This window comes from Hemicordylus capensis, chromosome 3 (genome assembly GCF_027244095.1).
Source record: "Hemicordylus capensis ecotype Gifberg chromosome 3, rHemCap1.1.pri, whole genome shotgun sequence".
Taxonomy (NCBI): Eukaryota; Metazoa; Chordata; class Lepidosauria; order Squamata; family Cordylidae; genus Hemicordylus; species Hemicordylus capensis.
This window is the reverse complement of record NC_069659.1, coordinates 118,857,977-118,873,884: the sequence shown is the minus strand read 5'-3', so window position 1 is coordinate 118,873,884 and position 15,908 is coordinate 118,857,977. Positions and strand designations below refer to the sequence as shown.

The 15,908-nt window shown below is 44.2% G+C and overlaps 1 protein-coding gene across 6 annotated transcripts in view; it reads left to right on the top strand.

The window, feature by feature from the left end:
• Positions 1 to 15,908, top strand: part of FRMPD4 (FERM and PDZ domain containing 4) — a 564,699-nt gene that overhangs the window by 151,956 nt on the left and 396,835 nt on the right. The window contains exon 1 of one of the 6 annotated variants that reach the window (XM_053312355.1): positions 4,211 to 4,714. The exons of 3 other annotated variants lie outside the window; for them this stretch is intronic. In XM_053312355.1, the coding sequence (XP_053168330.1) occupies positions 4,674 to 4,714 (41 nt within the window). In that variant the 5' untranslated portion in view covers positions 4,211 to 4,673. Of the gene's footprint in view, positions 1 to 4,210; positions 4,715 to 4,883; positions 5,093 to 15,908 lie in introns of those variants that run through there. 2 more of the 6 variants (XM_053312360.1, XM_053312356.1) reach the window with 2 other exon arrangements.

Here is a 15,908-nt window from a genome sequence, read left to right as displayed (position 1 = left end):
ATGAAAGTGACCAAACAGGCTAGAGCTCATATTAGAGCCTACTCTATGGGGGTGATGGGGGTGAAGAAATCCTACTTTTCCACCACCATCGAGTCTGCTCAATGTTGACCAGAGGAGATTTCCAAGTGGTTCAAGGCCTCCTAGGTGAGGACTCCATAGACCATTAAACAGAACTCTCAGCAGCCTTCTGTGACCAATCTGCTTTACATTTTGCGGATAAAATCACTCATATCCATTCTGACTTAGATGCTAGGATTTTTGTGGCACTGGATGTAGCCAGTGCACCGTCTGGTCTTGTTAAACTGGATAGTTTTCAGACTGTGTTGTCTGAAGAAGTGGGTGGACAGGCTGCTTAGAAGACTGAGGCCTACCACTTGCGTCCTCGACCCTTGTCCTTCATGGTTGGTGCAGGCTTCTAGGGAGGGACTGGGTCCATGGGTGGCAGGGGTAGTGAATGCTTCTCTAGAGCAGGGGTAGTGCCCCTTGCCTGAAGGAGGCAGTCATCAGGCCCCTCCTAAGAAAGCCCCCATTGGACCCAGATGACTTAAATAACTTTCAAACAGTTTCAAATCTCCCCTTCTGGGGCATGGTATTGGAGAGTGTGCTGGCGTCTCAGCTCCAGGCAGTCGTGGATGAATTTGATTACTCAGTTCCTTTCTAGTCTAGCTTCCAACCTGGATATGCAACGGAAACTGCCTTGGCTGCCCTTGTAGATGACCTACTCCAGGAGACAGACAGAGGGAGTGTAACTGTTGATCCTCCTGGACCTCTCAGTGGCTTTTGATACCATTGACAATGGTATCCTTCTGGGATGTCTCTCCAGGTTGGGACTTGGGGGCATGGTCATACATTGGCTGTGCTCCTACCTGGTACATTGGCTCTGCTCCTACCTGGAGGGTCGTACTCAGAAGGTGGTGCTGGGGGACGCCTGCTCCACCCCTTGGCCTTTGGCCTACGAGGTGCCACAGGGATCTATTCTGTCCCCCATGCTGTTTAACATCTACATGAAACCTTTGGGAGAGGTCATCCATGGGTGTGGGCTGTAGTGCCATCAATATGCTGATAACACTGAGCTCTACCTATCTTTTAAGTCACCAGACACTGGGGAGGCAGTGGATGCTCTGAACTGGGGCTTGGAGGCTGTTCTGGACTGGATGGACAGTCCAAACAAGCTGAAACTTAATCCAGATAAGGCGGAAGTGCCCTGTGTTGGTAGAACTGATCATCCAAATAACGAGGTAAATCTGGTCTTAGACAGGATCACACTCCCTCTGAAAGACAAAGTCTGCAGCAATGGAGGGTGCTTCTGAACCAGACACTGTTCTTGGAGGTGCAGGTGGCGGCGCTGTGCAGAAGTGCCTTTTATCAGCTACGGCTAGTATGCCAGTTGCAACCCCACTTGGAGAAGTCGGACCTGACCTCAGTCACTCATGCTTTGCTAACATCCAGATTGGACTACTGTATTGCACTCTACATGGGCTGCCTTTGAAGACGGTTCGGAAGCTTCAGCTGATCCAGAATGCTACTGCCAGCATGCTTGTGGGGGCAAGTTGATTCACAAGTGTCATACCCATCCTGCAACTTCATTGATTACCAGTCCACTTCCAGGCTAGATTCAAGGTTCTGGTCTTGACCTGTAAAGTTCTACACAGCTTGGGGTTGGACTACCTGTCAGACCATATGTGCCCATATGAACCTGCAGGTCCCTCAGGCCCTGCTCATCTCAGGCTCTGCTCATGGCCCCGCCACTAACAGAGATCCAGTTGGTGGGGATTAGAGACAGGGCTTTTTTGGTTGTGGCCCCTCGGCTTTGGAACGCCCTCCCTGAAGAGCTTTGTCATGCTCCCTCCGTCAGTGTTTTTAAACAACTAAAAACACATCCTTTTAAAGAGGTTTTTTAATGCTCCATTTTTGGTTAGATCTGGTAGGTTCTTTAGTTTTTAGTTGTTATAATTCTAAAGTTTTAGCTTTTAAAATAACTTTTAATTTGAAACTTAATTCTGATTGTGGTTTTAGCCTGATTTTTAACGTTTACTTAATTTGGTTAATTTTATTATTTTTATTTTATATTGTATCTATTTTATTGTTGTGAGCCACCCCGAGCAGTAGTGTACTGGAGGGGCGGGGTATAAATATTAAAAATAAAAATGGGGAGAGTGTTGCTCAGCTGGCAGGCCCCCCTCTCTCCCAGGGGCTCAGGGATATTTGTCCCCCCCCCCCACTCAGTTATAGCTATCTCCATGTATGCATTCATTATGTTTTATTTTCTCTAGTGAACCTCCTTATCCTGGGCTGGTGGAGGCTGTATATGAAAGATCCAGTAATAGCATTCTGGCTTTAGCTCATAGACCAATGTGGCATTTCTCTCATTCCTCTTTGTTTCTATTTGGGACTGGGCAGAAGAGTGAGATCTATTGGTAGATCACTGATCATCTGTAACGTTTTGGTAAGAGTGTCTGACTCCTAATTATTTAGCAAGAGCATCAACAAAAAGGCTCCCTTGCCCCCCGCATTAGGCTATGAATATTCTAACAGTAAGCCAGGGATAGATTTGCACTTTTATGTGCAGGTTATCCCAGTATATAGTTCATGGAGTATAACTGGCTACACCACCATTGGCCACCATTTTGTGTCTGGCTCCGCCCCTTAACCAATCTCTTGTACTAGTTCCAGCTGATAGACCTGGGGTTCTAGTAAAGAACCCACACCAAAATAAATTCCACAAGATTGAAGTCCACCTGTAAGTGTGTATCATCTGCACCTGACCTTCAAGCAGGGATACAGACATTGCTGAGGAGAAACCATCTATGCTCTGTTCGCAGAAGGTTACCAGTTCTGTCTCTGACATCTTAGCAAGCAAGATTTGGAAAGACACCTCCCTGAAATTTAGAACTTGTAGAGCCACTGTCAGTAGGAAGGAATAACACTGTGACAGACAGAGGCACTCTTACCCCTGGACTCTGGGGCCAAAGTCCGGGGCCTTTACACCTCCTGCCTGCCCGCCTGCCCACACCTCTGGATGGTGTGGTTTGTGCCCTCAAGAACCTACATGTTAAAAAATCATACTTAACTAGCAGCGGGGGACAGGGGGCTCCAAAGGCCTTTAGGTCCAGGCTCCAAAATTACCTAGGTGCACCTCTGGTGACAGACTCATCGTTTGATGCAGTAAAAGGCCACTTCACATTTTGTATGACAGATCTGGGTTTCCATCACAGTGCTCTGCGCCTACCCAACATTTGCTTGCCATGCAGCTAGTAAAGGCACAGGACCTCTCTTGGTCAGCTCAAGTAACCATTGAGAAACAGTGCAATGAAGACCATAAAACATGGACAAATTTATCTCAAAAGGCTTTTGTAAAGATAAGGATGCTAGAACGTTTTGTATATTGAAACATGCTATACAGTTGCCATTTTATTTCAAATTAAGAACATAAGAAGAGCTCTTCTAGATTGGACTGAGCATCCATCTAGTCCAGCATTTCATGTTTGCAACAGTGGCTGGTGTCTTCTGGGAAGCTTACAGGCAGGACATCTGCATGAGAACCCTGTCGCATCCTCCTCTTAGTCCTGTGGGTTCATGCAGGGCTTCAGTGGAGCCAGAGCACACTCGCAGCCAAGGCAGGTTTGCAGTGCTACTATGGGCATGTTCCAGGAACAAGGAAGAACATTGGCTGCTAGGGCAAGCAGTCAAGTATAGTGAGAGGTAAGAAAAACCCCAAAGCCGGGAAGTATATGAGAATAAACCAAAGGGAAAAGGAAAATGGGGAAAGTGCAATGGCAGAGGAACCCAAGGAACAAGTTGCTGCTCAAAAAGATATTGAAACTCGAGCCACGTAAATTTGTAGGTGTTCGCAGTGTCCCACTGACTGTTCAGTGATTTGATTTGAGCCCCACCCCCCGCCCCGACTCAGTTGGGTTTCCGGGAACGGAGTGATTGGGCGTTCTTTGGCTGTTTATATTTGTTATTAACGTCATCAGGGTTTTTTTTAAAGCCTTAATAAGAAAAAATAATAGACTCCTTCTGAGTATGTGCAAAGTGTGCCTGTCCTGCACTACGGAATAAGCACAGCAAGCTCCATAAGGCTTCTAAGGCGGAGCTCAGGCATGAAACCTGGCCCCTCTCTCATCTTGGAGATTAGTGCCTGAGTGCCGGGGGCACAGCAGCGGGTGGTAATACTGTATTGGCAGCTGGAGGATCAACAGCTGCTGCTTTCCCACCGCGCAGGACTCCCCGCTCGTTTCGCAAAGGAGGTTGCTCGCGCCACACCTCTTGTTCTTTGCCGTCGGTTCTTACGCCACGCGCCCAGCGAAAGCCTTTGCGCAGACGCGGAGGCACCTGCTCCCTTCGTCGCCTGCCTGCCAGTCTTGGCAGCTCAGCCGAGAGCTGGCCGCGCCAGTTAAGGGTGCGCGCGCGTGCCGGCAGGCACGGCAGGCAGCCAGGCAGGCGCGGGAGCGAGCGAGGCGAGCGCTGCCCCAGTGCTGCTCCTCCGCGATGCTGCACGCCCAACTCCCGGCCGGAGGGGGGTAGCAGCCTCTGTCGCCAGCTCTTTCCTCCGCAAGGGTGGCAGCTGCCGGAGGAGAACCACCATGCATAACCTCCTTTTTGGCATGGAGCTGCAGCTGCTGGAGTGAGCGAGCGAGCGAGCGAAGGACAGAGCTCAGTCGGCTGCATGGATGGATGTGTTTAGCTTTGTCAAGATTGCCAAGCTCTCCGGGTAGGTGCTCCTTCTTTCCCTCTTTCTGAGGTATTCTCGAATTGCCGCCGCGTCTCTCTCTCCCTAAGTTGTCCCTTTTCTGGTGGGAATGTGCCGGGTGCTGGAGAAGCCAAAGGGAGCGAGCGAGAGAGGTGCGTCGGTTAAGCCGCTTCAACTTCCTTGTCGCTCCAGCCAGCAGCAGGGTCTGGGCTTGTTGGCTGATGGCGCCCCCTCCTCGTACCCTCCCCCAGCCCCTGGCATTGGCTTAGGGCTCATGGACTAAACGCCCCGCCGCCACCAAGAGGAGGCTTTCTGTGTACTTACATCTCAGAATGTTGATGTTGCCCGGAGTGAGGGCCGCGTGATGGTATGTGGCTTCTTAGGCTACCTCTTCATTGGGTGAGGATGCGAATTTCTCAGGACTGTTTAGCTCTGGGTTTTCGATGGGCTTGCCCGTGGTTGGCTTCCTGGGTGGGGTGGGGGGCTGCCCTTTGACTTGTGGGCAGTTTTTAAAGAGATGAACTCACTAAGCAGAGAAAGCTCTCTTCGCCACTACTACCACCCTTGTAGTGTTAATCCAGATGCTCCAGTAGATTCTAGCTTTTATAGAAAATACTGTATTCTGTAGTTTTTGTTGTTTAAATCATGTTCAGCTCCAAACTCAATCTAACCATTCCGTTTGGTCATTTTAAGGCATTATCAACGGGCCATAGCATTATGCTGTAGTGTGCTATATGAAATCAGGAATAGGTCAGATTGCACACTAGGAGTATTTTTAGAGAAGATGTGAAATCATTTCAGACTTACAGTTTTGCCTTGCATTGCCATCAGCTGATCAGTGGTGGGGATTTAATTGTATTTATCTCCTGCTCAGCATAGCATGCACAAAACACATATTTCTAGTGTGTGAACTTATATGATGAAGATACTTTTAATTCAGAGATACCTGTCTTTTCTGTCCCCTACAATGCAGAACTCTCACTTTGGAAAGGAAACCCATTTAGAGAGATGTTGGGCTTAGGGCTGCACAGTTATGTGGCTGCAATACAGGTTGACACTAAAGCCTTTTCACTGTAGTTAAAAAAAATAATAATTCAAGGTTTTCTTGGGGGAAAGTTAAGTATGTTATGGGAAGTCATGTTCTCAGAGATGCAGTGCTACAGATGTAGGATTGTTGTGATATTTGGGGAGCATAATCTTCCTTAAGAATTGACCTTAGACATATACAGTAGCTAGGAGTGTGTTAAATTTTCAGAATGTACTGGTTAACATACTATAGTTAATAACCTTTGTCCACTTCAGTGGTGGTGACTGAAATGGAATGTAATCCAAGGGAAAATGTTCGTTGCAGAAATAAAGCAGATATGGTGTTTCAGGGCCTTGCAGGTGGTGTACCTGTCAAAATGACAAATGATTCTTTATAGTGCCATGCGTACTAAAGTTAGAAAATGCCACAGGTGTGAAACTGTGTATTGCCAAGGTGTATATGCCATAGCCTTCCCCAGTAAAAACGTTTTCTTTATAGGTTTCCAAATATTCTAGCCAAAGATATCGCCTTTATATTTTCACAGGAGGAAATGTGTAAAAACTGTTAACATTTTAGCTGTGAGGTTAACTGTCCCAGCTCAAGATTTAGTTTTGTTCAGTATAAATGAGCCTTCTGTGGGAGAACTAATACTTTCAGTTTTAAGACATACTTTTCATGTGATGGGTGACAGCCACCTTTCTCTATATAAACTGCTTCGGGAACTTTTGTTGAAAAGCGGTATATAAATTTCCATAGTAATAGTAGTGTTAGTGATAAGCTTTTCACCTCTTGCTTTCATAGGGACATGATCTCTGATAACTTTATCTTTTGGTAAATGACTATAACTTTAAACTTTCAGTTCTCAAGTGATAATTGCACATTTGTATGTAATGACATGCCTAAACTCATCCTAAGATTTTTCTGTGCTAGATCTCTAGATAGAGCTGCATCATTGATAGGAACCTTGCAAAACGTGAATAGAAAATGCTAGTATAAATGGGTTCCTAAAATGCTTCTAGTGGTTTGTTTTTAATATGTAGAATTTTTTTTTATCAGTTCAAGGACATATGTAATATAGTATTAATCTGAATGGAATTAATAGGAAGGAGGGATCCATAACTAAAATGGAGTGAATAAAATATAGAGGAATCTAGGCAGTAAGGAAGCAGCGATGTGAGAAGGGAGAAGGCAGCAAAGGCCTGAGGGAGAGTACAAATGAGGAGGTGCAGAGGCAGGGAAGAATAAAGAAAGCAAGGAACCTATGAAAGAAGGCATGGAAGAAGCAGAGGCCAAGGGAAAAGAGGGTGGGGTGATGACAGCAGAGAACACCCACCCACCCACTCTGTGATACCCACTCTGAAGCCCATTTTTTGATCAAATATCCAAATATATATTTACATCACTTAGTGAGCACCTTGCTGATTGTTTCTTGTTCATGCAGCAGAATTCTAAGCATTGTGCTTAGACAGATTCGTGGAGGACAGGTATCCATGGGTGTACCGTCCATTAGGCAAGGGGAGACAGTTGTCTCCCGGCCCGCCTCCTCAAAGGGCCCCCCAGAGAGGCAACTCACACAATCCATCCCGACTGCACCTGCCGATTGCAACCCACTGCCCCTGGGCGTCGGTATTCCATTCTCTCTCCCTCCCTCCCTCTTTTCCCCATCTCTCTTTTGCCTAGGCTGCTCTGTGTCAGGGCTCACAAAGGCTCTCCATGTGCAGCTAGCGTGTGTTTGCCTCACGCAGCAAGGCAGGAGTAGCGGCCTCCTCGATAAACTGGGTGGGGCAGGCGTGGCAAAAACATGCTGGCTACATGTGGAGAGCCTCTGAGGTTTCCTCCTGCTGCTGCCACTGCCGCCGCCTCCTCTTGCAGGTGATCAGTGCCAGGGATCAGTGGGTCGGACCCCCCCAGCAGCCTGTAGGTGATTGCTGCCTGTGCTGCTTGCTCCTCCTGCGCCTCCCCAGCAGAAACCTCTGCATTCCCTCCCCCTCCACCCCACCACCTTCACAGGACACAGCCCTGTCTGCCTCCATTGGACCATCGCATCTCATGGATGCAGACCCTTAAGTGTGCTGAGCACACAAAGAGCACTGTTGCTGGGGTCTCTGTTGTTGGCATGTCCTTCTGTCCTAACTGCTGCCATCTTGGGACTGACTAGTGGGGCCAGAAAATGGAAGAAGCTCCTACAGTTCTCCCCCTCACAGGACTCCAGACGGAAAGGTGGACTGGCAGCCACTGGCAGGTAAGAGTTTCGACCATCCTGTCTGCACACCTTTGCATTCAGGGGGTGGCGTTGGCAGGGGGGCAGAAGCAGCGCAGGCGGGGCCGGGTCTCCCCTCCCTTTGGAGGCAGATGAGAGAGAAGTTCCTCCCCCGGCAGGGGGATCAACGCCCCGCCCCCCCGAGTCACCTGATACCTGTTCTGGAGACTTTGTTGTCGCTCTTTCTGTGTGTTTTCCCCTCCCTGCTCCCTCGAAAACGGATTTCATCAAACGGCTTTCTCAGGTGTCTTGCAGCCCGGGAAAGAAAGTCCAGGCTCCTGCACAAGCTGAGGGAGGAAGAGAGGAGGAGGAGGCAGTGGCGGTGGCACTTGCGCTTTTAAAAAATTCTACATATCTTTGTGGAGGAGGGAAACCTCTTGCCTCCTTCCCTTTGATCAACCCCCCCCCCCGACGAATACTCCTCCCTCCCCCACCTCCTTTTCTTGATGTCAACATCACTCCTCTCCTCCTCCTCCACCCCAGGTGTTTTTCTTCCGCGAGGACCCTCTGTCTCATCCTGTCTGCTCTTTACTGCTGCTGCTTTCCTGGCTCTTTCTCTCTCCCGTCCCTGAGGCAGGCTGGGCTGGCATGGGTACCGTATTTTATGGACTATAAGACTCACTTTTTTCCTCGAAAAATATCCGCCAAAATTCAGGAGCGTCTTATATGTTTTAACAGTTTAATATGTTAAAACTCTGAAAAACTGGATTAAAATTAAGGTGCGTCTTATAGTCCGTAGCGTCTTATAGTCCGTAAAATACGGTATATCATTGCTTCAGGCAGCCGATGGCACTAAGTGTGTATGTGTGTGTGTGATGATAATTATAAGCTCATAAGAAGATGCAGGCTACTCACTGTTTACATTCCCTCCCCCCTCCACCCCCATTTCCAAGTAAATTAGAGTTGTAAGAGATTTGAAATACATGAACTGAAATCGGACATAAAGAGGGTTAAGGGGTGGTGGTAGGGAGATGTAGGATGTAACTTTCACTTTAAAGTGATTGAAAAGTGGTATGTAAATCTAACTAACCACTCGATAAGTCTTGTGGCACCTTGGATATTAAAGCTTTTTGGAGCATAGGCTTTTTGTGGACTAGAGCCCAAATGAAACCTTTGAGGCTCGTGGGTTCCTTTGCTGCTAGAAGGTGAAACAATGAGTGGCCTTGAAGAAGGCTGCAACCCTAAGCAAACTTAGAACAAACCCCAGTACAAAGGAAGACCATGAAAGGAGAGCAAGAGATGTTGCAGCTGAGAGATGGGCAGTGCTGGAGACAGAGTCCTTCATACTGAACGTTCCTTTGCAAGAGAAGGGTGGTGGAGGAATTCGCCTCCTGATTAAGGGGATGGAGATGAACGTGTTGGCTGAGACTGATTTTTGGAGAAGGAACAGCAAGGAGTTCAGGGAGGGGAATCAGAGCACTTAAAGATGATATGATGTGAAATGTTTCAGTTCAAAAGGATGTGGATATTTCATATGCCCTATTTGGTATTAATAATGATGAATTTGTCTGTATTTTTATTGTGATGCATTGTTCATATTTACTGTTGGTTTTAATTGAACAAATGAAAAATATTGTGTTAAAAAAAAAATCCCACCATGCTAAAGCCCTGACAAAAATGGTTAAGCTTGGAACAGAAGCTTCATTTGGAACCCACAGAAGGGGAGGAGAGCTGGTCTTGTCATAGCAAGCATGAATTACCCCCTTGTATTTCAGAAAGTCCGTACTGTTGTATTTGGTTCTGCTGTTGCTTACACCTCCTAACGCCCTGTCCTCTGTTAATCTGCTACACTATATTACATGGATATATTACTGCAGAAGAACATTTAATGTTCTTCTGCAGCAAAGACATGGGGCCAGAAGAAGGAGAGGGAGGCAGCAAGGGGCGCCTTTTAAAATCCCATCTCTGAGCCCACTCAAACCTTGGTATATCCTTGCAGGTATCAGTGTTTACTAGTCTTGATGGTTATAGGCTATCTCCAGGATCAGAGGCAGGATGCCTCTGAATACCAGTTGCAACAACAACTGGAGAGAGGGCATGTCTATCTCTTGCCTGTAGGCTTTCGAAGGGCATCTGGTGGGCCTCTGTGCAAAACAGGATGCTGGACTAGATGGGCATCAGATTGGCCTGATCCAGCAGGGCTGTTCTTATGTTTTTATAGAAGTAAATCTCACTGAGATCTGTGGGATATTCCCCCATGTGTGTGTAGGATTGCAGCCTTAGTTGTCTTCAGAGTTCATGGAGAAGATATGAAACTGATCTTTCATGCTATGATGGTGTTTTCCATAATACATCTTTACAGTTATTGGCTTACATACAGCACAGCAAGCTACACACCCAGGTGAATGTGGAAGAGGCTCTATGCAAATAACACTGGGTATTTTTGCAGCTCTGCATGACTCCCATTGGGAATGCTGGGAGTCCCGTGGAGCTGCATTGATGCACACTACAGCATCATCCACATGGAGCCTCACATGGAGCATTTTCCACATTTGTTGGAAACATCAGTGGCATGGTGAATCCCACATAGCCAGTGAATTTGCATCCCTTTTGGAAACGTGGCTTTCTGCACTGTATGTAAGCCACTTTATACATTTTTATTTATGCAACTTCTTTCTTAAAGGAAAGGTAAGGGTGTGTTTTGCCTGAACTGAGGAACAACTTTTGCATTGGAAAGTTACCTTTAGATCGTATGGTCACTTCAGGTGATATCTGCAGGTGTCTTGTTATAATCTTGACAGCTGAAGCTAGACAGAGGCTGCTTCATATGTAAGCTATCATATGAACTAAGTGCATCTGCTTTCTATTTTTATACATAAAAATGGGCTTCACTCAAAAACTGGTTTGTTTGTTTTTTAACATAAAATACAGTTTTACGAAATCGTCTCTGATGGTATATATTACAAGACTGTTTTTGATTCAAAATCCAACCCAACTGCAATTTGTTGGAAGTAAATTAATTACTTTCAGTGGGACTCCCTTCCGTGTAAGTTTGTTTAAGATTCCAGCATAAGTCCCTCAGTCTTGAAAGAAGTTCATTTGAAATCTTGTGCAGAGTAGTTTTCTACCATTTTAAGCTTATAAAACAGGAAGGAAATAATGTATAGCAAATTGTGGAAGGGTATGCATACAATACTCCTTGTGTTTTACTTTAATGCATGCATCTAGCACACACACACGAATATTTTTAATAAATAGAAGCAATGGTTGCTTGATTCCATCAAGCTGTCTTTAGAATGGAGCTTATTTTATTTTTTTCTTTAGTGGGATGCATTAAATATGTTATTTTTTAGAAAATACATCGGTTTCATCAGTTTGATTGCAAATAGCAATAGCAATAGCACTTACATTTATATACCGCTCTATAGCCGGAGCTCTCTAAGCGGTTTACAATGATTTAGCATGTTGCCCCCAACATTCTGGGTACTCATTTTACCGACCTCGGAAGGATGGAAGGCTGAGTCAACCTTGAGCCCCTGGTCAGGATCAAACTTGTAACCTTCTGGTTACAGGGCGACAGTTTTACCACTGCGCCACCAGTGGCTCAGTTTTTACCACTGTGTCACTAGGGGCTAATGGGTTTTGTTCCTAACTTTAATGTGCTCTGTTCATCTAAAAAGGTAAACTGCTGGTGGATGGGATCTTGAGGGGTGTTAATGATCCATATTCAGCCATGAAGAAGGTTTGATATGGACCCAAAGACAAACCGAGTTATTTTGATTGAGAAAATGAGCAATGGTCCACAGATAATCTAATAATGTTCCTAAAAAAATTTATAATATAAATTGGCTCATTTATTAAGAATTATTCATTATAAACACAGTTATTAAAACAGAAATAAATTGACTAAAAAACCATAAAAATGTGGAAATTTCCTATATAGATCCCTTGCCAACCATGGTTTTACCAGCTGCAGTTCTGAGTATAATGCAAATAGGAAATTTTGACAGATCTTGCCAACTGCATCCCAAGTATCTGCGATTGGCGGGGTTTTTTTTAAGTGATGGGTGGGGGGTTTCAGCGATTTTGGTGGGTTCAGAGGTTTGATCTCATTCCTCTTGGTGACCCTTGCTGACCTTGTTGTCCCTTGCCAATTTAAAATGCCTTTGAGAGGTGTTTTTTTTTGGTGGGGTTGAGGAGTTGAGTTTTTTCCAGAAGTTCAATCTGCTCATTCTTCTTGGTGACTCTTGGTGATATTGCAGGATTTTTTGATATTTTTAAAAATCATTTTTTTGGTATTTTCCCTTTATTTAAGTCTTCTTGTGGCCGTGGTTCCCCTAACCCCCTGTTCCCCATAGACTTTAATGCCTCGTCAACTGCAAATTTGCCAACGACAAGGTTTTGCCAGAACGGAACCCTAGCTGTTGGCAAGGGATGACTATATGACTGAATCCTATAATTATTAACAACGTATATCCCAAGTCCAATCTCATCAGGATCCAAAAGCAAATAGTTTTTCAGTGTGGGAAGGACACAGAGTGGGGCCATTCACACAACCTACCTAGTATGTGGGCAGCGGGAAAGCTTCCCAAACTTTGCCTTCCCCCAGACTGTTATTTTTTGGTAGGAGAATAATGAATTCCAAAGAATATGAAGACACCTTACTTTGGAATTTATTTTTATCTTGAATAGTAATAAGAAAATCTTTGTGGCTATATCTCTTCATGGATTGAAGAAGCATTGACTCATATTTGATCTCTGTTTGGATATTGTGGACTGTGTTCAAGATACTCTTTGTCTTTCCCACACTGAAGAAATAATTCCTTTTTGGAGGTTGAAGAGATTGGGCTTGGGATATACTTTATTAATAATTATAGGATTCAAACATAAAGGAAATTTGCAAGCTTTTTTGGTTTTTTAGTCAATGCATTTCTAGTGTTTGTTTTAAATAACTTTTTATAATGTATAATTCTCAGTAAATGTGCCAATTTATATGTATGTGTGTGTGTGTGTGTGTGTATGTATATATATATATATATATATATATATATATATATATATATATATATATGGCATTATTGGATTCTCTGTGAATTGTTGATATGGACACAAGCAATAAAGTCAGGAGCATAGAACATGTGATCTTTCTGAAGGCAGGAGTGCTCTGGATGAACTCTGTCACACATTTTATCATCTGGAAGGCATTTGGATATATACATCCTTGCAAATAACTTCACAGCTTTGCTAGCCCATCTGCCCACACATAATCGATAACCATTAATGGAGAACCATTACTGGAATATCAATTTAATGAAATGGGTGGGCAGTAGGGAAAAAAAACTTTTCATTCACAAAGCTTCCCCGTCTAGCTACCAGGATGCAATTCTTACCTACCATAGGTGACCAGGCAAATAGCTTTCTATGAACTCATATTTGTAAGTGTGGTGTCAGAGCAGCACTTCAATAGCATAATATATGAGTTGTCTAAATTGTGATGGAAGGCTATATCATTTAGCTGTTTACAAGTTATACAATGATTAGTAATTTAAAGGTCTGGATTTTTAAATATGTATTTGATTTAAAGAGAGAACATTAAGAAACGTATTACTCTCTTCATGGTGATACTACTCTAGAAATATTGCTATTTCCTTGATTACAAAGCTACTGATTGTGCTAGGGATAGGTTTGGTTTCTAACGAGACCATTTGTGCATTACTCATTTTTGAAGCTGGAGAAGTACAGTAGAATGCTTGACCTGAATACTGATTTTCGCAAACTCCACATTACCCTGCTAGTGTGCCATAGGTCTTTGTTTTGGGAGGAATGGTGAAACTATTAACATTTCTGAAAGGACATAGATGAATGACATTTGTTTTTGTAATGTTGGACTGTATCCAAGAGTCTTATCGATGTGTCAGCTTTAATTTTCATGTGTAGATCTGGTGTAATGATGAAGTTCTGGACTCGTGATGAAATGGGGGCATCCTTGAACTATCCATTTGAAGTAACAGAAATGCTATTGCCAGCTTTGCATGCTATCCAGCATGGAGTAACATCATTGACAATCTAGTTTGGCCATTATTATGTGTTTGGTAAAGAAGGGAAAAAAGGTTGTGTGGGTTTTAATGGATTTTATTCAGTGTAGAAATGCACCAAGAAGGAGTCTGGTTCTATTTAGGATCAATTTGTTCTGCACTTATCACTGTTATATTGACCGAGAAGATTTTAGTGCTAAGGATGTTTTTCGTTGCCTGTGACATAGAGGCACTTCGAAGGTATGGTTCCTTATTTTTAATGCCATTTTAGGTTGTTATAGAAGCCCAGCCAATTGCAATTTAAGCCTTAGCCTGAAATTATAAGTAGATTGTACATATTCTCAGGCCTGTAGGGAAGATGTTCTACTATATTTTCAAAAACTTTCTCAAATGGATTACTCTACATCACAATTTAGCATCTAAGTGATAAAAGAAATAACTGAGTGGATACACAGTTAGCTAACTTTTTTTCTTGTAAAGATGTGTTCTTTATTCTCTTAGCTGATAATTTGTTACTATTTATAAAAGAAATGAATTCACAAGCTCAAACATGGAAGAAGAGAAAATAAAAGGAATTCTTCAAACTTGGCTTAGCAGGGCTAATCTAAAAATGAAGTTTCTTCTGAGTTTATCGACATAATGTGAGAGACATAGTTGCTTAAGCAGCCCTCTGAACTACTAAAACAGATTCCAGAGGGGTAGCCACGTTAGTTTTTAAGGTTCTGCAACAAAAGAGTTCTGTGGCATCTTAAGAGATATATTGTGGCATAAACTTTCATGAACAGTCAAATGCATGAAGTGTTATCCTCAGTGGACACAGACAGACAGACACACACGTATAATGGAAAACACACATACCATGATAACCTATGGACCTCTAAAAGCTATGAAATTCAAGAAGTGTGGTCTGTGACATTTTTTTGCAAAGCTTCATTGTGCACAGCGAGCAATCACAGCAGCAGTAACTGGCAATGAGACAAAAAGAGGATCTTTACTTTTAAGAAGAATCGGGAGATTAATTACAGTTTGATCATCTAGCCTGGTTCATGCAAGCGTTCAAATATAGGTTTAATGTGGGCTACCGACCTTAGTGTGATTGTGTGAGCCTATGCTAAGATTATTTGTAGCCTGAGATGAATCTGATATTCCCACTTTGGCATGGGTTGACACTTCTTATCCCTATAGCTAAGCAGGGCCTGCCCTGGTTGCATATGAATGGGAGACTTGATGTGTGAGCACTGCAAGATATTCCCCTCAGGGGATGAAGCCACTCTGGGAAGAGCAGGTTTCAAGTTCCCTCCCTGGCTTCTCCAAGATAGGGCTGAGAAAGATTCCTGCCTCCAACCTTGAAGAAGCCACTGCCAGTCTGTGAAGACAATACTGAGCTAGATGGACCAATGGTCTGACTCAGTATATCCTATGTTCCTATGTTCTTTTCCTTTGAACACCTAGCCTGCGAGCTATTTCACAACTGGAGGGTGGAAGTTTCAACAGCTGTTTATTATACAGCTATGGAGAAGATGTGATTCAATTAACAAATGTCTAAAAATAGTTCATGGAACTAGTTTAATAGTTATATGGATCCTAGCCAATGTCTGCAGTCCATTAAAGGCAGGGGAACCACAATTTTGCACCTGTCATCAGCCAAAGGACCATAAAGAAGTCACACCCCTTGCCTCCCAGGAAGAATGCCATGACACGGGAAAGATCAGCCTGGTCCCCACTCAGGGGTGGTCCAAGACATTTTACTGCCTAGGGCAAAGGACATCATGGTGCTCCCCCACCCATAGATGTGTGTACAGCATTCTCAGGCCATGCTGTCGAGGCAGAGGCAATGGCAACACACAGTCTCAGATTCTGCCACCAAATGAGGCAATGGTGTCAGGGGCATTCCTGGTGTACTACAGAAGAGTGAGGAGGGGAAAATAAACAGCATGCCTCAATGTGGTGAGG